The following is a 22,755-nucleotide window of genomic DNA, read 5'->3' as shown; positions in this document are numbered from 1 at the left end:
AAAACTCCTGTGTAGGATTTTTCTTCCTATTTTGTATGTTCCTGCCGCTACTTTATTCTATGTATTAGAGAATGCCTACATTTCATTTAAATGTGTGTGTGTGTATGTATTTTTTGTAATTACCTTGTCCAAAGTAAGCTCCTTTATGCACAGCTTGAACACCTTGGTATCCCAGACTCCTACAGATGACCTGTCCACCTCGCAGTTCCCAGTGGTCATCACAAACTGTGCCCCACTGACCATTGTGGAAAATCTCCACTCTGCCCTCATGAGGAGCTCTACCACCAATCAGTCGTACTGTCTTAAGTGGAGCTGTAACAAAAACAACCAGTGGTTAATTATAAATATTGTTTTATAATGCTTAAAAAATTACATTTTTTCCCAGTAAGTTCCACTATTGAAATAAATATTAAACTTTCTAGCACCACCTGTTGGTCAAGAGTTTAATTACAAGTATTGCATTAGTCAAAACTGAAGAGTAAAATGTTTCAACATTTGTGAGTTACATATACAATTTATATAAGTTACAGATAGGAGAACACTTCAAAGATTATGTTCCAATGACTTTAAAATTCAACAGCTAGAGGTTTGTTAATGTCCTGTAGACTTTTCATACTATTTCAAAAAATTTATATAATGAATTGATTTATTATCTTGCCACACTAACACACAAACTGGAACACATAATCCAGTGATTTTTTGATATAGGATGTTGAGGAGAAGATATTTTATAATATTATAAACACAAAAATAGATGACCAAAGACCCTGTCTTTTACCAAGAGAATCAAGATAACTGTAGTGACAATATTTATTATTTTGGATATTTTGAGAAATCACTAAAGCAATAAACTTTGTGAAGAAATATACCAAGTTTGTAATTACAAAAATAATTTTGTTCTTCAATGTTTAGTCAAACTGCTATATATGATAAACTTTTATAAAATTTTGATCATGTGCAGGTTTAAATATGAAATGACTCCTATTTAAATATATATATACATTATGGACCTAGAGAGAGAAAAACAAAAGTGTGTAATTAATGTTAAAAAGCAAGTCACTTGGAGAATCAAAATTTCTTTAAAGAACCTGTATTATTCTAGTAAGTTTTTGTTTAAAAATCATTTGGCTGAAGAACAGAATGAAAGGCAGAGACAGAAAATATTTTTTAAAAATTTGGCTAGTGCTAAATAAAAATAACAGTATTCGCTAATAATCATAAAAGCCAATGAACAAGTGCAGTTCTATTTAAATATATCTTTTCAAATATAAGTTTGAGAAACACTGTAGTATAAAAAAGCAAGATATAACTTTCAACAAAAATATCCCTCTAATGTGAAAATGGAGTATTAGGAAATGAGTTTACAAAGCTCAATTAATTCAAGAGATATCCAGTAGCTTTTTTTTTTTCTAATTGGAATAAATTTTGTTGAAACCATAATCTAGTAACAAGTAAAGAATATCAGCCATTTCCTATGATAAAACTGACTGAACCACTCAGAAACATAAAAATCAAACATGTTAATATGTGGTATTACAGTTATAATTATTTTCTTGATCCTTCCAAAATAGAATTCAGTGCTAAATACTGAATTAATGTAACCATGCCCAAGTGCATAAGCCATTCCTCACATAATAAACATGAGTATAAAACATTCTTAAAAGGAAAATAATTTGTTATTACAGTGTTCAAACTTTCAGTTACCAAGTAAAATACCCATGTGACCCAATCATTCACTATAATTGCCTAAGAAAATGGGAAACGATCATCCAGGAGTGGATTGTTTGAAGTTTTAAAATATTAGAGTCATGTAGTATTAAGTAGTGCCACCCCCAAATGTTTGTTTTTACAGAAGTCAAATATAGCCAAGCATAATATGTTTATCATGACGCTATGACAAAACACACATCATATTCAAACATTCGATTACATGAGCTTGATGGTCTTTATGGCCCAAATAAGCGTATGAAAGTGTTCTCACTGTGCATTCTTTATCTCTTACCCCTCCCAAAACGTCATTAAGAAGCTTTATGTCTGGGGTGCCTGGGTGGCTCAGTCATTAAGCGTCTGCCTTTGGCTCAGGTCATGATCTCAGGGTTCTGGGATCAAGCCCTGCATCGGGCTCCCTGCTCTGCGGGAAGCCTGCTTCTCCTTCTCCCACTCCCCCTGCTTGTGTTCCCTCTCTCACCGTCTTTCTCTGTCAAATGAATAAAAAAAATATTTAAAAAACAAAGAAGCCTTGTGTCTCCTGGGGCAGTAGTTCTCAAACTTTAGTATCTGTCTCAGTCTGTTCACACTCTGTAACAGAATACCACAGGTGAGTGGCTTAAAGAATAGACATTTATTTCTCACAGTTCTAGAGCCTGGAAGTCCAAGACTAAGGTGGTGGCAGATTTGGTGTCCAGCTTCTTGGCTTGTAGACAGTGTTAAGGCATTTCTGGAGTAAGAGTGGGGAGCCATTTCCTTGCTGAAGGTGAGTTTTGAGCAAAGACAGTAAGTCTAGACCATAAAAGATATTTTAGTAATCTTGGTGTATTTATGCAATACTAATTATAGTATGTGTTTAGATGTGTGTCTTTTCTAGATCTGTGACTGCAGAGAATAACTAAAGCAAAAAACCAAGAGTTGGATAATCTGGATTTTAGCTCTGCCTCTCACACGGTTTCTGTGACCTTATTAAACCATACAACCACTCTAAGACCAAATTTTTCAACTGTTAAAAAGAGAAAATGATTATTTGCTGTTAGTTACATGTTCTTAGTTAATGCACAAAACTTCATGCCAGGCATTTTCCTGGGTTCCAGGAATTATTTGAAACAAACATGTATCCTGCCTTTAGGATTTTTGAGGTCATTGTGAAAGAAGAAATAGTACATTCTTTATTATGTATTTATTTAAAAAGTTCATTTAAGTAATCTCTACAACTCAATATGGGACTTGAACTCACCATCCTGAGATCAAGAGCTACCTGCTTTTCTGACTGAGCCAGCCATGTGTCCTGAAATAGTGCATCCTTTAAAATGGTGTATAAATATAAGTTCTTATTTTTACAAGTTTAAAACATTTTGAGGTTGACATTTTGTGATGAAAGCATTGGAATGAATATTATCTGTGATATTAATTACCTAATTCATTAAAAAATTTTGTTTTACTAATTCCCTCTTTAATGCTTTTCCTTCTCAAAAAGGAGTTCTCAACCAACTGGGATAAGTTTTTGCAGATAGACAAAACCTCCCCTGTAATTTCAGATGTGAGTTTATTTGAGCTTTATTTCTAAACATGATTTTTTTTACTATTTTGAAGAGAACCTTCTAGACCAGTAATGAGTCAACTAGGGTCCATGGGCCAATTACAGCCTGCTATCTGTTTTGTAAATAAAGTTTTATTGGAAAGCAGCCATGCCCATTAGTTTACATACTGTCTAAGGTGCTTTTAGGCTACAACAGGAAAGTGAATAGTTGTGACCGAGACCTTCTGGCATGCAAACCACAAATATCTACTATCTGGCCCTATGCAGAGAAAGCTGACCGACCCCTGGTATAGTTGAACACACAATATGTAGACTAGACTGACAGAGGATTTCAGTAGGGATACTCCTGCCAGGGATCCTAGAACAAATAACATCATGACTCATCCCTGCTTCCTTCTTCAGTCTGTCTGAGAACCACTCCATCCCTGTACTTCTTGCTCTTTTCATTTCAGTTATATAACTGCTCACATTTCCCAAATAAGCCTTCTTCTCCCATATTTCTGGGGCTTTGATCCCTGTCTGGAATGCTCCCCTACACCCTCCCCTACCCCCTACACACCTTCCAGTTCTTTACCTTCAATCCCAGGGTTTGGGTAGGGTTCCCTCTTCAAACTTCCACAGCACTCCTGACCCACCAGAGCACTCTACACTAGTGAATTTTCTCCACTAAATTAAGATCTTTACAATTAACATTTCAGCGCCTGATAAAACGTAGGTTTTCAATTAGGAATCAATGAAGAGTTATGGTATGAATGAATGAATGAATGAATGAATCACTGTGAGCTCTTCCTGATGTGTAAACTGCATTGCCTGAGTGGATTAAGTCAGTAAATGCTTAAAATATCAAACAATAGAACACACAGAATTCAGTATTTCACAAGTCTCTACAGGGAATACTGTTTCTATGTATAGAAGCAATAAGAGAAATCATAAAGGAAAGACGGGTTTAACTGAGATAAACACGAATCCCATTATGGGGGAAAAAAAAACAAAACGATGTGACTACTGAGAGCGCCCCAAGGTGGGAGGGATGATCAGAAGCCTTATGCATTCTAAAATGGTTTTGTAGGTTCAGAGGATTTATTTCTTATTGGCAGACTAATGTTAAATAGAATCTTGGGACTAAATGTCAATTCAATTTACAATGAGAAATGTAATTGCCTCAAAAACTGAAATATTTGTATCTGCTTGACAAGGCCATTTTCTCCCCGAGGACAATCTGCACAGGAAGTCAAATCACAATCAGTGAATTACTGGCTTAATTAATTTATTAATTTACAATGAAACACGGGCAGTGAGATTTTGCCTCTGGGACTGGCCAACACTGTTTGGTTAACACATTTTTCCTTATATATGTTAACACATTCAATTTGACATATCTCTGCTTCATTGTAGTTTAACTTTCTACAAGCAATCTTACTTTTTATTTTTTAAAAAATCTCACTCTTCTTATTTCCCAGTTCTGAAGGGAAGAGTAGAGTAGTGATAATTTCTATGTATTCTTAAAAGTCTGTATATAAAATAAAAACATGAAATATTTATTATAGTAATAGCTTATTCATATTTCTATGACTATAAGATACCAAAAGAAAAATATGTAATAGAGCAGATAATTTACAAAAAGTTTTGTAATTTAAATCTGAAAAATAATTCCAAATATAAGAAAAGTTAACAAGTTTAGAGGTTATTTTTGCTTTGTTTATTGTAGGCTGTTTTTTAAGATTTTGTTTGTTTGTTTGACAGAGAGCGTGCAAGCACAAGCAGGGGGAGCAGCAGGCTGAGAGAGAGGGAGAAGCAGACTCCCTGCTGAGCTGGGAGCCCAAAATGGGCCTCGATCCCAGGACCCTGGGATCACGACCTGAGCCAAAGGCAAACGCTTAACGCACTGAGCCACCCAGGCGCCCCTAAACATAACCCTTGAGGAGTTCAGTTATTCCAACTATTATCATATCATTTACCTCAGGGTCATGTTTTCTCTTTTCTTATTATTTATCAGAATTAGGATTTAGGGTTAGATTTATTACAGTGGTATTTATAATAGAGTTCCAACTGTAATAAATTAAAAAAAAAATCTGATTGCAATTTGACCTGGAAGTCCTCACAATGTGGCTGAATTCCTCTAGAAAGGGAATTGATGTTTTCTTTAAGATAATTAGCTTAATGAGGTATTTAGTTACGAAAGAAAGGCACAACCTGGGTATCAGATGTTTGGAGAAGTAGAATTAAATTTCTCTGGAAAATTACTGTAACGGATTTTGAATCTTACTCTGGAAGTCGACTACTGTCTACTTAAACCGCATTAGCCTGACAATTTTTATAATTTTATGGATTCTATAATGTAAAAGAAGATCCCTGAAATGTGAAAACAAAATACTGACAAGAAACAAATGAAAATGAAATTGCTTTCATAACTACAAAAACAGCAGAATGTCTCAAATTTATCTATGATACAATTTAGGCCTTGAGAACTAGTTGGCAGAGAGGCAGGGACACCTGAAGTAGATCTTCCTCATGCTTAAAGTTCCAGGCCCGCACAGCAAAGATTTAGACATGAGATTGCCCATGCACATGGACATCAGTTCTTGATACCTTCCTGTTATGGACTGAATTATATTCCCCCAAAATGCATCTGTGGAAGTCCTAACACCCAGTGTGACTATATTTAGAGATAGGAGCTCGAAGGAAATAGGTTAAGGTTCATTGAGACCATCTGGGTGGGGCCCTAATCCAACAGGACTAGTGTCCTGAGGGCACCTTGATCTTGTACTTCAGTGTTCAGAACTCTGAGGGAATAGGTTTGTGTTGTTTATGTCCAGTACCAGTCTGTGGTACTTTGTTCTGGCAACCCCTAGCAGACTAATAATACACTTGTTTCTCTTTTTTTCTTCTTTGTGTTTTTGATTAGTTGTAAACAAAATGAGAAATAGAGTACCTCAATGGGTATAAATTTGAAAATACAGCTTTTTATAAATGAGAACCAAGCACCCATCCCTGTTATGTCATGATCTGAACACAGTGAAAAACCTTTAACAAAAAATAATCACTTTGTCGCTGAAATGTCTACTTTAAAGGCTTAGAAGTTCTATTTCTTTTTTTTTAAGATTTTATTTATGTGTGAGAGAGAGAGAAAATGAGCGGGGGGGAGGAGGGGTGGAGGGAGAGGGAGAAGCAGGCTTCCCAAGGAGCAAGGAGCCCCATGTGGGGCTTGGGGGACTCCCAGGACTCGATCCCAGGACTCGATCCCAGGACCCTGGGATCATGACCTGAGCCGAAGGCAGACGCTTAACCAGCTGAGCCACCCAGGCACTCTAGAAGTTCCAATTCTTATTTTAAAAAACTACAAAAGTATTTATTGAGTACCTACTAGATGTCTCAATAGTAATATTAATTATTCATTTGGCTACCTTCTGTGATTAATATAATACATGTTCTTTTGGTATAGAAATAGTGTTTCTAGGTATAGGTAATAGAGTAGGTAAGAGATTATAACAGGAGAATATAACAGGACAGTTTGGTGTGGAAGATGTTTTGGAATAGAACAGTCATTTTGTAGGAAAGGAATTACGCCATAAACCATGTGGAGTTCTGGTAAAAATATTGTGTACAGAAACTGAATATTGGTTGGTTCAGGTAAAACAATTTACCTTCCAGCATTTCTAGGAAATGAGAAATCAGAATTACACAAAACTTAATTAGGACGAAGGGTGTTTTTCATTTTGCTAAAGAATTCACATTAGGATTCCTTTAACCAGTTCGCTTAATGAGCATCTGAAAGGTTGCTGGGATTCAGGTGTTTCACTTGGCAGTGAGTGGGTCAAGCAGATGTGAGTAATTCAGGGGAAGCTGGGAATGAAAGTAACTGGAGAGCCCCAGGAAAGGGCAAGTCTGTAGGTTAAGCCACAACGGGAAATATTTCTTGGACATTTTATGTGCAAGTAACTGTGTGGTTCTAGGGAATTTGGTGTTGAGATTCCCACTGCAGGACAATGTGAACCCCTACTTGGACAGGCTTTCATTGACACAAAATAAACGATCTTGTGTTGGTCTAAGACTAAACTGACTGCAGAATGGGAAGCCGGGACCCAGTTCTCTGAGGAGCAGCAGGAAAGCCATTTCACCCTTTGAGGTTGTGGTTGATGAGAAGTGGTGTGTTGGGTCTATTTCACCTGCATTCCGGCCCAGAACTGGATGAATTTCAAATTTTGCTGGTGCAAAAGCCGGAGCTGGAGCTGTACTGATTTTTTTTTTTTTTTCCCTTCTAATTGGCTCTGGGAGGAGTTGGGCTGTGTGAGTCAGCTGGCATAGGGACTCATCGGGGCAAGTGCTAACTGCTGGATCCATTCATCATTTAAAGCTCTATTTCAGGGGCGCCTGGGTGGCTCAGTCGTTAAGCATCTCCCTTCGGCTCAGGTCATGATCCCGGGTTCCTGGAATCGAGCCCCGCATCGGGCTCCCTGCTGGGCGGGAAGCCTGCTTCTCCCTCTCCCACTCCTCCTGCTTGCGTTCCCTCTCTCGCTGTCTCTGTCAAATAAATAAAAAATCTATAAAGCTCCATTTCAGTTCATAAGATGTATGAGTTATTCCCATCTATTGTGTTAGTGGAACGTTCAGTGTTTTAGCAACAATGCCCGGACTCACATATTATGCTTTACTTTAAACACCACAGGTGTGCTCCACTTAGTCCTAATGTGGGCTGCCCAGAAACGTGTAGTGAGGAGTTAAAAGGAGACACAGTAACAGAAGAGGAACATCAAAGCAGCCAAACCTCATTCAAAATCATTAAAATACAGCCAGGGACTGAAGACAAGACAGAATATTAACGGGTAGCTCCTTCCCCTGGGGTCCGCAAGTAAATAACTCCTATTACGGATAACGCAAGTTTCACAGGTATTCCAGGGAGACTGTGTTTCTGGATAATAGATTCGGGGCAGAGACTGGGCACAAGAGCTGAAGTAGTAGGTGAAGGTGGAAACATAAATACGGATTAATTGAAAACGCTTTTTTTTTTTAATTTGAAATAACGGAAGTCATACTGTAAGGATTTTTGTCTCCTGAGTGTCTTCAAATTATAGGCCCATTCTAGAAAAGCAAATTGCTTATTACAAATCTCTTTCTCAGGGCACGTGGGTGGCTCAATTGGTTGGCGTCTGTCTTTGGCTCAGGTCATGATCCCAGCATCCTGGGATCGAGTCCCCCATCGGGCTCCCCGCTTGGTGGGGAGTCTGCTTCTCCCGCTCCCTCTGTCTCTCCCCCTGCTTGTGTTCCCTCTCTCATTCTCTCAAATAAATAATTTTTAAAAATCTCTTTCTCTCTTTTCCTTCTTTCTCCACACCCTCCATGCTATGTATTTGTGACATTTACATATAAAAATACATAAAACTAGTGTGGGGTTGTTGAATGGAGTCATAGTTACAAACAGGGCCTTTGGGAATTCGTACATTTCGCTTTGAATTTCTGCTCTTCCATTTATCAGCAGTGAGCTTCAGTTTCCAACCTATAAAATGGGAATAATCATAGTCCCTACCTCCAAGGCTCTTCTGAGGTTTAAATGAGAGAATGTGTCAAAAGCCCCTAGCGCACAGCCAGTGTTCTCTAAATGTTCATTGTTGTTAATTATTTAGTGTTTGGAGGAGAAGGTTTGACTTTGGTCAATTGAATGAGAAAGACCAGAAATCACTTAAGATCGTGCTGAGTCCTCAGTAGAAATCAACTGGAAGACAAATTGATATTTCATATCATTGTATGAGTTTCAAAATAAGACACCTTAAATTCACATCCTAATTATCAGCATGAACAAAGCACAGTAAGAAATACTAACCAACGACACATTGCTAATTGGTATGTTTAGGACAGAGCCTCACACAAAGTGTTTAATTGTACAGCAGGAATTATTTTTGCTTGACTGAAACACCCTTCCAAGTTGGGTGAGAAAGAGCAGGCAAACCCTTGTGACAAGCATGAGAGCTTGGGGTAGACTTCTCTTCACTGCACATTACTCAAGTTGGTATAACTTGTGCATTTGAACTGGGCATTCAGCATCTATTTTTGTCTAGAGAAGAGAAGCCCTTCTCCCCTAATCTGTGGTCTGGGCTGTCAGACAACTTGTGAACTGAGTCCCCTGGAATTTTCTTCCACGGTCTCTGGGATCAAGGTCATGCTGTGGCCAATGTCGACCAAGGCCTGCTAGCAAGAGAAGAGGCTCCCCAGGTTTTAGCTGTCCCCCAGCGCAGAGCGGCATAGGAAGTCACATCTGATTAAACCATGGACAAAGAGATCCAACTCATCTCCACGTGTTTGCATTCATGGACTAGTCAACATTGCCAGTTTTCTAATAATAAGGACCGTCTGAAGACTGGCTGATTCCTCTACCTCCTCTTTTTTTTTTTTTTTTAATTTTTTTTTCTTGGAGACTCTGGTGTCACACAGGTGCAGACCCAGAGTACCACTGACAATTCTAATTCGTTTCAGCCTTTCTTGGCGCTTTCTCATCAGCACAGTCTTGGGCTCCTGCTTTGTCCTTCAGAGGCTGGATTCTTGTTTTATTAGGCTGACATTTTGTTCTGACCTCTGTTGACAGCTTCTGGCCTCTGGCATGCACTCTGTTGAGTCACTTCTTTTATTTATAACTTAAGTTCTTCAGCTCGGCTCAGACAAACTCATTGATTTGTGATCTGGTCACACTCGCATTGCTCTATCTAACGTAAAATCTTATTCTCTAGCATCGCTCTTTTTGTCCATGACATTTATTTGGCTTCTCGCATTTTCATTTTGCTTTTCCTCCTACCCTGATTACAGAATTTACATGTCTGCACGATACCAGCAAGGAAGAGCGGTTCCAGTTCAGAGAGACCACTGTGAAGTGTACCTTATGTGTTTAAAGCACTTTATGGTTTTACAGAGCATCCTTCCCCACATAATACCTTATGTGATCCTCACAACAACCCTGTGAGGTAGGTGTCACGATGTCCATTTTACAGGAGAGGGAATGGAAGGGCTGAGAGACACATGGACACATGACTCAGAATTTACTAGAAACCTAAGACTGTGAAGCTTGGGTCTATGTGTAAACCTTGAAGGAAACGAGAGGTGTGACAATGTGATCTGTTAATTAATAGAGAAACCTACACAAATATCACACTACCCTATATCTTCCCTGTTCCTTTTTTTTTTTTGGTCGGTCTTTTCTTACCTTGTCTCCTTTCTCATTTTTATCCCTTTCTTCACCTACACAAAATATCTCCAGGTCTACTGAAATATTTCTTCATCTTCAGGATCTATAACTGATATTTAAAGTGTAATATACAAGGAGCTTTTTAGAATAAAACATTTCTGTATTATTTTTTCATGATCAAAATATCCTTGCTTCAGATAGCCGGGTCATTTAAGGAAACAAGTTCTATTTTTTGGTCTAAATGTGTTGAATGAACTGTCCAAGCTCTACTTTACTTCACTATAAACTTGAAAAAAAAAAAAAGTTGTAATTTGTAGAATAAGAAGACAAGAAGGTAAACTAAGCTAATCAAAATCAATTTACTTTTTAATATTTTAAGGAATTTAATAATCTTGATCTCCTCCAAACACCTCTAGAGCCCTATTCCTCCCCTTATAAAATTCTGCTGTATTGTAGAAATTGCCCATTTACATGTTTAGGGCTTCCAGGGACAATTAGCTCTCTAAGGTGAGAGGCAATAGTCATCTTATTAGCTCCTATGTCCAGCTCCAGGAGGTATGCAATGAACATACGCTGAGTGAATGAATGAGTGAATTAACAAATGCATTTTCTTTTATGTATCCTATCACTTATTGAGAGTATTGTTTTTAAACGTCAAGAACCCACATAGAATCAGTACAAGAGATGTCTCCTAGAACCCAACGAGTTAAATTGGGTTCAAAAAACATGAGGTGAGTGGATGGCAGAGGGCTTCTGGCCTGGCTCTGAGAACTGGCATGAGCAGCCCACCAGTCAGTACATGGGAAGCATCCCAGCTAAGGGCGCTAGGAGATGGTGGTGATGGTGGGGTACTGGAGTGGGGAGAGGTAGGAACGTGAGAACAGAGGCCCAAACAGCACAAAGGACCAGGAGAGAAAGCCATGTGGAAGCTGCACACCACACAGGAACCAAAGCCATTTGGAGGAGCCACAAGGGGATCTTGGAGTTGGTTGTGCTGATGACTTGTCCAGAGTCGAAGGGCCTTAATGAGATGGTAGCAGAGGGTGTCTTGCCCAACCCACCTGATCTTAAAAGGGCCCTGCCCAAATACGATCAGGGGGTTGTACCGGTCCTGACATATATATATATAAAAGAGGAAATCAGTGATTATTCTTTTTATATTTAAATCATGCCTGAAAAATGTTAAAATTATATATTAAAATAACTCAATATAAATTATTATTTATCAGAACTAATTAAAGATGGGGAGAATCAGTCACTTTCATGCAGAATAAATTGGTACAACCTTTTTGGAGCCATTTACAAGAAACCATCAAATTGTAAAATGCATGTCACCTTTGAACTATTGACTCTACTCCTAGCAAATCCTCTATTATAAGATAGTTCCACAAGGTCATGTATGAGACTGCTGAATGTAGCATTGCTTATTAAAGCCAAACCATGGCCAACAAAAATCATCAAGTGTTCATGATTAGGGAAGACTGATGTATTATGGGCACTATGGTATACCCATATAATGGAATACTGCATAGTCATTGAGAGAAAAGAGCTAGAGCCACATGTCCCGACATGGGCAAGTGACTGACATATTAACTTCAATCAGGTAAAAGCAGAACATACTGTATAGATGTTTGTGTCTATGATTCTTTCTTTTTGAAACATTATGGAGTTATATATACTCTCTATGGGGGTGGTGCATGGAGGGAAATCTGGAGGCCATAAACACTTATACACAGAAATATCTCTATTGTTGCTTTCACAAAGTATGAGCATAAAGTTCAAAACAGACATGAAAATATCTATAGCTGAAAACATTTCTGAACAAATCTGAAAAAAACATTCAAAGCATTTGATAACCTCAGGTACCAGAAGACCGGGTGGGTGTTCAGTTTAAAAGACTGCAAAACAGAAGTTCTTTACTTGCCAAGCTCACCCAGAGTCAAGGTTAAGTAGCTCAGGAAAGTCTCAGGAAAAGGAGAAAAAGAGATAAAAACCGCATCAAAGATAAAGATAAAGGCAGAGATAAAGACAGAGATAAACAGGAAGATAGAGAAAAGAAGTTACACAATGAGCTCAAGTGAAAATAACTGGAGTGACAAGGAGAAAGGAGACCAGGTAGGATAGAAAGTATTACAGCAGACAAAAGTAATCACATTAAAGAAATGGACAGGAAGGAGAAAAGGTATACTAATGTTTCCATTATCTTACTATAATAGTAACAACACTAATAAGCACTGAAAGATGCTAAAGCACTGTGAGGAGACACACAATAATGTTGTTCAATTTAGGGGCAAGAGCCACCAGCAATGCAACAATTGTGAAAAGCATGTACTTGAATGGCTAGCATTCAAGGTGGTGAACCTAAATTGTCTAAGGGCCGTATCCATACACACTACAGGTTAAAATAATTCTGCCATAAGGGAGAGAAATTGGTACTATATTTTTTTTAATCTTTTTTTTTTTTAGATTTTATTTATTTGACAGGGAGAGAGACAGCGAGAGAGGGAACACAGCAGGGGGAGTGGGAGAGAGAGAAGCAGACTCCCCGCGGAGCAGGGAGCCTGATGTGGGGCTTGATCCCAGGACCCTGGGATCATGACCCGAGCCAAAGGCAGACGCTTAACGACTGAGCCACCCAGGCACCCTGGTACTATATTTTTAAATAATAACTACAACTGAAAAATGCTAGATTTTTGGTACATTAAAGAATTAGGGCGCCTGGGTGGCTCAGTTGGTTAAGTGACTGCCTTCAGCTCAGGTCATGATTCCAGGGTCCTGGGATCGAGTCCCGCATCGGGCTCCCTGCTCTGCAGGGAGCCTGCTTCTCCCTCTCCCGCTCCCCCTGCTTGTGTTCCCTCTCTCGCTCTGTCTCTCTCTGTCAAATAAATAAATAAAATCTTTAAAAAAAAAAAAGGAATTAGCCATAATCTATCTAAAGCAGACACTGTTTGGGTAGAGATTAGGATCACTGTCTAGTGGCAGCTATCCCCAGATAGTAGCTATCTCCTGCTGGGAATGCAGGACAGGGGATTCCTCAGTTCCTTTTCATAATCCTTTCACTTGATCTGTGTGGATTCAGCCTAATACACAACAACCGACTTAGAGCATGGCGTATTGATGACATCCCATCTAACATTTTGTTTTGAAGGGCCAATGTATATGAGGTCAGCATCTGATCAACAGAGCTCCCTGTGTCAAATCTATTCTGCTGCAATTTTGAAAGTCTAGGATATAGAATGCAACTTTTCAAGTTTTTAGTAAAACAGAACAAAACACAAAAACCCCAGCCATCAGAGAATTGGTCGGCCAGGGTTCTCAGATTGTCCAACTTCCTAGCTGGAGTCTTTCAGTTTGCTCAGTCAGTAGGTAAGGAGGTACAATTGTTTCTGTTCATAAACTTGATTTTCCTTCAGTAGATTGAAAGTGGCTTGAAAATTGAACAATTTTCTATGTGGAATTTTTAGAAAATTGTGCTCATCAGGAAAACAAAATACCAATGGGTAATGAGACTCAGAGTTGTATAATTTAATCTATTTGTTTTACTCCAATTAGCATGCTTTATTTGGAGAAAACTGTGGCTGACTTCCACAGAACCTCTATGGATTGATGCTGAAGTTGCCCACACTCTCCTTGAGCCCAGACCGCTATGATCACAGGCTTGTTTATTATAAGGCACACATAAAAACAATGAAAAATAAACTTACTTAGTATGCTTCCACTCCCTTTGTCCCCCTTTTGGCCTTTTGGTCCAGGATTTCCTTGAAAACAAACAAACAAAAAGCAACATTTTTTTTTGTAATTAGGGCAATTTAATTATTAAAAAAAAAATAACTGTTGTAAATGGAGACAAAGATGAATTGCTTTAAATGGAGACAGAGCATCACAAGGTAACCCGGAATATCAACTTACCATATCCTCCTGTATTCAAATACAATAATATTGATGTTGATAATAATAATAATGGCTATCATTTTATTTTCACTATTGAAAAATTTTTTAAACTTATTTTATTTAAATTCAATTAGTTAACAGATAGTGTATCATTAGTTTCAGATGTAATGGCTATCATTTAAAAAGTCCTATTAGAAACCTGTCCTTGTTCTGGGTAAGTCCCTTTATCCATTATCTCAAGTTATTTATAAGGGCATTAAATATCCCATTTTCCTAAAGCAGACAAAACTGAGGTACAGCACTTTTTGTGCTTATTCATCTTGTTTTTTCCTCTTCTTTGACTTTGCTTTTCTCCCTCCTCCAGGAAGTTTCGTGTCCTATCATCTCATCTGAAACCTTGATTCTATATTTTCCATTACACTTTATCTGGTTTTAAATTTCTTTAGAGGGGAGAATCCCAAAGATGGGCTGTGAATGAATTTCTGAGAATGCTAAGATCCTGATGACCTCATCCTGGGGGAAACTTAGAAGGTCTCAAGGGCATCCAAGGCTATAGGCTACTTCCTTTGGCTTTGAGAAACCTCACCTATTTACAGAAGGGTGTGGTACAAATGCTATCCTTTGATTTGAGGGTCAGGACTTCAAATAGGTACTGGAAACATTGTTAAGACCTTTGATGACTGTTCACGCACAGCTCCACTTTCGAAGGTATATCCAGAAGATCACGTCTTAGTACCAACAAAAAGATTTTAATGGTAACCATGTCATCTCCTGAGAGTGGGGCTATTCTTGTTTATTGATTCTTCTTCCAACATTCCTCAAATATTTACCTTGCAAGTAATCACCTTTCTTGGCATAAATGTAGGGCTGATCCTAGTACTCTCTTAAGTCAGAATCTTTGTTAATGTTCTTGACTTCCCCCAACAAAATCAAGACCCTCTGTCTTTTCATCCAAGAGCTCAGAGGACATAGTTTCAAATCCATGGCTTTGTAATAGCATACTAACAGCAATTTTAGAAATCTCTATTTGAATTATTTTGCTCTGCTACTTACCAGGTATGTGGCTCAAAACAAGTTTTCAAATCTTTCTGAACTAAAAGCTTATTTTTCTATCAAATGAAAAAATAACACCTTCCATTGCACAGTTACCTTAAAAATTAGCAACAGTGTTTATAAAGCATCTTGCCCATGAAGAGATGAATAGAAGAGATGGTAGCTCTTACTGTTTTACATCTTCCAAAGCTTAGCTAGTATTTTCAATAACATCATTATGATTTCAAGTGTTTTTAATGCCCCTTCTATTAGCTAGATGCTAGGTTAGTTATTTTTACAGACCTGTCATAATTAGCCCAGCTGTTTAGCTATTTCTTTTTCTTTTTCTTTTTTTTAGATTTACTTATTTATTTATTTGACACAGAGAGAGAGAGAGACAGAGAGAGAGGGAACAGAGCAGGGGGAGTGGGAGAGGGAGAAGCAGACTCCGGGCTGAGCAAGGAGCCCAGTGCGGTGCTCGATCCCAAGACCCTGGGATCATGACCTGAGCCGAAGGCAGACGCTTACTGACTGAGCCACCCAGGTGCCCCTAGCTAAAAATTTTATTTATTTATTTATTTATTTATTTATTTATTTATTTATTTATTTATTTATTTATCAGAGAGAGAGAGAGAGAGACACTGAGCACATGCAGGGGGAGCAGCGGGCTGAGGGAGAAGCAGGCTCCCCACTGAGCAAGGTACCCGATGCCTCGATCCCAGGACCCATGACCCTGGAATCATGACTTCAGCTATTTCAATTTTAGATGTGACCATCCTCCATCCTAAGCCTACAGCTGTTTCCTATTTCCTGAAGTCTCCACCTTCAACCTTCTCACTAAACTTACCCTCTTTCCTCTGTCTCTTCAACCATTCCTTTATCTTATCATCAGCATTTAAATAGTATTTGAATCTCTTTCAAAGAAAAAAAAATCAAATGAGAAAACACAACAAACAAAAAACTGACTTCTTTCTTTGAGAGTCAGATTGCTCAAGAATTGGCTCCTCCTCCTTGCCTGATCCTCATCTGCAATTCATCTCTGAGCATCCCTGATCTGATTTCCACTCACCCCACTGAAACCTCTCTCAATACGTCCTTATAGCAATAATGCAAAGAGCTTTCTGAAGAGTCCTTATAGCAATAATGCAAAGAGCTTTCTGTAGAGTTCATTTTCCTTGACCACCTTTTAAAACTCCCTCTCGCCTTTGACTTTTTCATCACTCCTTCCCCAGATTTTCTTCCTCACTCTGGCTGCTTCTGTTCAATCCACTGCTTTGTTCTTCCTGCTCAGCCTGTACCTTCACTACTTAAGGCTTCATCCCGGGCCACTTCTCTTCTGTCTACTCATGAAATAGTATTAAAATCAATGATTCCAGACTTGTTAATTTTAGCCATTCTGACTGGTGAGAAACCTCTCATTGAGGTTTTGATTTGGATTTCCCTGATGCCAAGCGATATTGAGCACTTTTTCATGTGTCAGATGTTGGTGGGGATGCGGAGAAAGGGGAACCCTCCTACACTGTTGGTGGGAATGCAAGCTGGTGCAACCACTCTGGAAAACAGTATGGAGGTTCCTCAAAAACTTTAAAATGGAGCTACCCTATGATCCAGCAATTGCACTACTGGGTGTTTACCCCAAAGATACAAATGTAGTGATCTGAAGGGGTACGTGCACCCCAATGTTTATAGCAGCAATGTCCACAATCACCAAACTATGAAAAGAGCCAAGATGTCCATCAACAGATGAATGGATAAAGAAGATGTGGTATATATATATATATATATATATATATATATACACAATGGAATATTATGCAGCCATCAAAAGGAATGAGATCTTGCCATTTGCAACGACGTGGATGGAACTGGAGGGTATTATGTTGAGTGAAATAAGTCAAACAGAGAAAGACATGTATCATATGATCTCACTGATATGAGGAATTCTTAATCGCAGGAAACAAATTTGAGTTTTTAAATAAGGCAGTGGTATCCTAAGGATATCTTTTGTCAAAGGAAATCCTGCCTCTGCCCTGGCATTTATTTTTTGCAGAGTTCTCTTTCTCCACTCCTTTTTTTTTTACCTAAAGATTTGGTTCTCAAAATGGGGTCCCTGGAACAGCATCACCTTGATCACCTGGAAACTTAGGAGGACTGAAAATTTTCAAGGCAGTGCAGACCCCAATCTACTGAATCAGAAACTCTGGGGGTAGAGCACAGTACATGGTTTTAATAGGCCCTACAGGTCATTCTTTTTAAAAAAATTTTTATTTATTTATTTGAGAGAGAGAGAGTGTGCATGAGCATGAGCGGAGGGAAGGGCAGAGGGAGAAGCAGACCCCCTGCTGAGCAGGGAGCATGATAGGGGCTTCATCCCGGGACCCTGGGATCATGACCTGAGCCGAAGGCAGACGCTTAACCGACTGAGGCGCCCCGGTGCCCCTCCTACAGGTGATTCTAATGCCTGGTCACCTTTGAGAACCTCAGACCTAAAGAAATTGTACCTTTTTTTCTTTTTAATTGAAGTCTAGTTGACATACGATGTTATAGTAACTTCAGGTACACCGCCTAGTATGCATCTTTTAGTCCAGCACTAACATGACTTCCTCTGTAAGAATTCATCACTCTCTACTTTCTGCTCCCATAGTATTTTGTCCTAATTCATGAATGTTTATTACTTACCACGTTGCATTACAGCTAATTGCTTCTCCATTTTTCTGTCCCTGCTCCTTAAAGGCTGTGCTATATTTATCTAGGGCACCCAGTGAACCCTCATAAAATTGTGCTGGATTGGTGAATGAATCAATGAATGCTCTCTCAAATACTTTGACTGGAGGGGCATGTGTTGAACTGTAGGAATTTGATAGTAGAAAAAAATCCTACAGCTTGTGTAGGCAGTAGCTACTAACATAAATATAGAGCTTGCTTTGTGACAGAATTATTTGAAGTACTTTAAGACATCTATTTATTTGAATTCTGCAAAAATTCTAAAATATGGGTCCTCTTAATAGCCCTGTTTTTTAGATAAGGAAACTGAGGCACAGAGAGGATAAATGGGTGGGGACGTAGGATATACGATGCTATTTCTGTCAAGTACCAACCATACTCTGCTATCCCTGTATTTCCCAAGAGTGTAAATAACAGACATGGAAGAACTATGTGCCAACATGAAATTCAAAGTCAAACCACTTGACAACCGTTTACCCTTCCCAAATGAACCACGTAAGGTTAGATAGTGCACATAAATGTTACAGAATGATCTTGTTGATTAAACTTTAGAAGAGAGGTCATTGTGAGAAATTTCTGGGAGAAAACTCCAGGGTGGAGAGCTGGCTCATCTTGTATCCTCAGCTTCAAGCACAGTGTATGAGAAAACAGAGACGCTCAAAACAAAGTGAAGTTATTTTTCATTACATCAGCTAAGTTGTGCTACAGTTATACATCCCCTCTGTGGGTTATTCTTAACATCGTCAGTGACCATGTAGGAAGGCTCTATATAACAGACAGATGGTTGTGAGAAAGAGTGAGGCCTTCTTAACATTCTTAAATTTTTTTTTGCCATGTTTCCACTTCTTATGTACTTTCCAGAAAGACAAACTAGTAATTCTGATTTATTTAGAGTGCATAGTGATATTCACTTATGAAGTTACCTCTTATGATTTAATGTAAATAGAAAGTCACAAACAGACTGTACCAGAAAGTGTCCTGGACAAAATCTTACCATGATTTTGTGAGAGACCTATTTGAGAGAGATAGTAGATGAATATGCCATTTTAGCTTTAAACTTAGAATACAGATAAAATATTTTTTCTCACTTCATGGAATTATTTTGAATTATCTTGGAAACTATAAGTAGCTTTGCAATTTTGTCAAATTCAGGGTTTTTAAATATATTTATCTATTGCACACAAATTGCCCATTTAGGAAATTCAGCAATTCCTGAAGGATGTAGATAATTTCAAACAGATTAACAAATGAACGCTTCTTCCCATTTTGCCAAAAAGGCCTGATTAAAGCTAGACAGTTTTAGAGATGGTTGGTATATAAATATACCATTCAGTTCAGGTAATTGGGTCTGATTGTATCTTGCTTATTTGTGGCTAGCTGATTTTTCTGCAAGACCAATTGCCATTGACACAGTCCATAAACACTGATACTATCAAAAATAACTCAACACACCTATTAAAATTGCTAAAATCCAAAATGCTGATAACACCAAAAGCCAGTGAGGATGTAGAACAACAGGAACGCTCATTCACTGCTGGTGGGAATGCAAAATGACACAGGCACTTTGGAAGACAGTCTGGTGGTTTCTTACAAAATTAAACACAGCAATCATGAGATCCAGCAATCAAACTTCTAGGTCAACTCATGTCAGCAGCTTTATTCATGACTGCCAAAACTGGGAAGGACCAAGATGTCCTTCAAATAGGTGAGTGGATAAGCCAACTGTGGTATACCCATACATTAGAATATACTGAGCATTAGAAATAAATGAGCTATCTGGCCACAAAAAGATACGGAGAAGCTTAAATGCATACTGCTCAATGGAATAAGCCAATCTGAAATGTGGTTTCAACTGTATGACATTCTGGAAAAGGCAAAACTACAGAGAGCGTCAAAAGATTAGTGGTTGCACCAAATTGAGAAGGAGTATGGTGGTGATGAGTAGGTAGACTACAGGGGATCTTTAGAGAAGTGAAACTACTCTGTATGATACTCCAGTGGTGGATACATGTCGTTATACAACTGTCAAAATCCACAGAATGTATAAAACTGAATGTGAACTCTAGTATAAACTGTGGACTTAAATTACTAATAATGTATCTATGTTGGTTCATCAATTATTACAAATACACCATGTTAATAATGTTAACATGTAAGATGTTAACAATAGGGAAATTGGAGGTGGGTTTATGAGAACTCTGTATTTTCTGTGCAGTTTTTCTATAAACCTAAAACTACTCTAAAAAACAAAATCTATTTTTAAAAAACACCTCAATGATAAGGATCCTATTCTTAGTCATTTTTTACTTTGAAATTAGGAAACAATAAGCCTGCCTCTTTCTAAAATTTCTGTGTAAATTTCACAATTCAAGCTTAAGCTATGGCCTTTTTCTAAGGAGTAGAAAAAATGTCATCACATATATAAATTTTAAAGAACCTGAACAATGTAGTTTATTAAGAACTAATATATAACAGCAGTCAGTTTATCTTGCACAGAATAGGATTTCTGACCTATCCGTAGATTGCTAACTATAACTCTCCAGGGTTTGGTCAGTTTTGGTTAAAAGGGTATTTGTACTTTGCTTGTTTTTCTTTGCTAGTCTTTCCATTCTCTCTAACATAGACACCATTCTTCATGTGATTTATGGTTAGGTAGAGTTTATAAATCCTGTCGTTTTTTTTTTTTTTTTCCCTTAAAGACAAATACTTTCCTTTGGGGCATAGAAACTTTCCTCAGGTAGAGAGAAATTAGTTTCAACATGTTTCAGACCACAAAATAAACTTCATGTGAGTCTACTATTCACACTAGGATGGCCATTGCTTTTGTTATACAAAGAAAATATACATTATCACAATACCTGTCCTCCCGGTCTTCCCCGGTGGCCCTGGGAATCCTCGAGGTCCAGAAAAGCCAACTGCTCCCTGATCACCTTTAAGACCTGGAGAACCTACATGGTTAATGAAGAAAAACACAGCAGGGATAATTCATTTTTCATATAGATTTGTGGTATAATGAAACAATTTAGTTTTGAATATGCAATAGGCAAATCTCCAAATGAAGGGATAATATTCCTTCCCAAAATTTCATGTGTGACATTGATAAATAATACAAGCAATTGGTAGAAACATTAGCGCACTTAGTACAAGGTAGATATCAGTAAATAACATACTGCTATTACAAATAAGAATACATGAGAAAAAAAATCTTGGAGTTTTGACCAGAAGGCTTATACAGTCCAATTGGGAATCCTCAAATGGCAGGATTTTGCTGTAGCTGAAATGGTAACTTTGAAATGTACAAGGTAGGAACTGAATTCTTAAGATTTGTTCCCAAAAAAGCACAACTCAAGCAATGAGAAATATATAAAAAATATATATTTTAAAAACTACTTAAATATGTATTTAAAAACTATATTTCTATATATTATATATATATATTTTAAAATTGGGGTCCAAATGCTGGAATATATTAATCTTTCTTTTGATTTTACATATTCTATTATAATCCCAAACAATAATGTAACCATATATATATGTGTGTGTGTGTGTGTGTGTGTAGTATATGAAGATTCATTTATGGGTACATATTATATAAATATACAAATCCAGGTTTTATGTTCTTAAATGAAAACAGCCTTTCTCCCCCTCCCCCAATTACTGTGGTGACCATGAAAACTGCATATAAAAGTATTATTTCCCTGTAGAATAAAATATTTCATCCTGGAGCTCCAGCAGTTTGAAATAAACTATTGTAAAAATTTCATTTTAGATTTTATTATCAGTTCACAGAGATCTCATTAATTCAATTTTCAGTTAACTTCTTGGGAAGCACATTATTAAAAATTTAAAAATTATACATCTTTTTCCAATATCAATCTTTTAATATATTTTCATTAGTTTATAAGTTCCAGGAGGCAGGACTTATACATATTGAGTAAAAAAAAATCTTTTCTTGAGGTATATTCATACAGACACCTAAAATTGGGCTAACTCGTCTCTAAGAAATGTTAAGTATATTTTAAATTGTTAAGAAATATTATTCAACTGAGTCTAAACTTTGATTCCAACAGATCTTAAGCAGAGATCTAAAACAATAAAATGATAAATTATGTTTAGAAATATTCATAAAGTTAGGCCATCTCAAATGAATTTACTCAATATATATTACTTTGTATATATATAAATTCATATACCATATGTATTAAAAATACAAATGTATATATCTACATATGTATAACAATATATCCATATATCATCTGTAGATAGATTCATATATTGGACACACACACACACACACACACACACACAGACATACTCACACACTCCACCTTGTAGTATCTATTAGCTGGACTTCGTAGCATACAGCCTAAAAAAGAACTAACATTACTTCTCAAGACAGGCTGATTGATTAATACTTATATCTTTCTTCATCATCCAAGCAAGACAGTCAGACCTCTGTACTCACAGTTATTAAGATCTGCCACTCAAATTTACATATAAAAATATTGACTCTAAATTCTCTCTCTCTCTCTTTTTTTTACTCTTAGAACATTCCCAACTCTTTATAGAGAGTCTCTTACTGGTGACTCCCATTTTTACCATTTGCTCCATTAATTCAACAAAAATACACTGAGCACACATATGCCAGTCCCTGTCTGTTCCTGGAATTACAAAGGTTCTTATCTAA

General features: G+C 37.5%; 1 protein-coding gene across 1 annotated transcript in view; it reads right to left on the bottom strand.

Moving 5' to 3' along the window:
* Positions 1-22,755, bottom strand: part of MSR1 (macrophage scavenger receptor 1) — a 79,592-nt gene that overhangs the window by 16,500 nt on the left and 40,337 nt on the right. The window contains 3 exon segments of the mRNA XM_044911829.1: positions 124-312; positions 14,126-14,179; positions 20,927-21,016. Of these exon segments, the coding sequence (XP_044767764.1) occupies positions 124-312; positions 14,126-14,179; positions 20,927-21,016 (333 nt within the window).

Source organism: Neomonachus schauinslandi, chromosome 2 (assembly GCF_002201575.2).
Source record: "Neomonachus schauinslandi chromosome 2, ASM220157v2, whole genome shotgun sequence".
NCBI lineage: Eukaryota > Metazoa > Chordata > Mammalia > Carnivora > Phocidae > Neomonachus > Neomonachus schauinslandi.
Note: the sequence above shows the minus strand (reverse complement) of the source record. Positions and strands in the feature narration are given on the sequence as shown.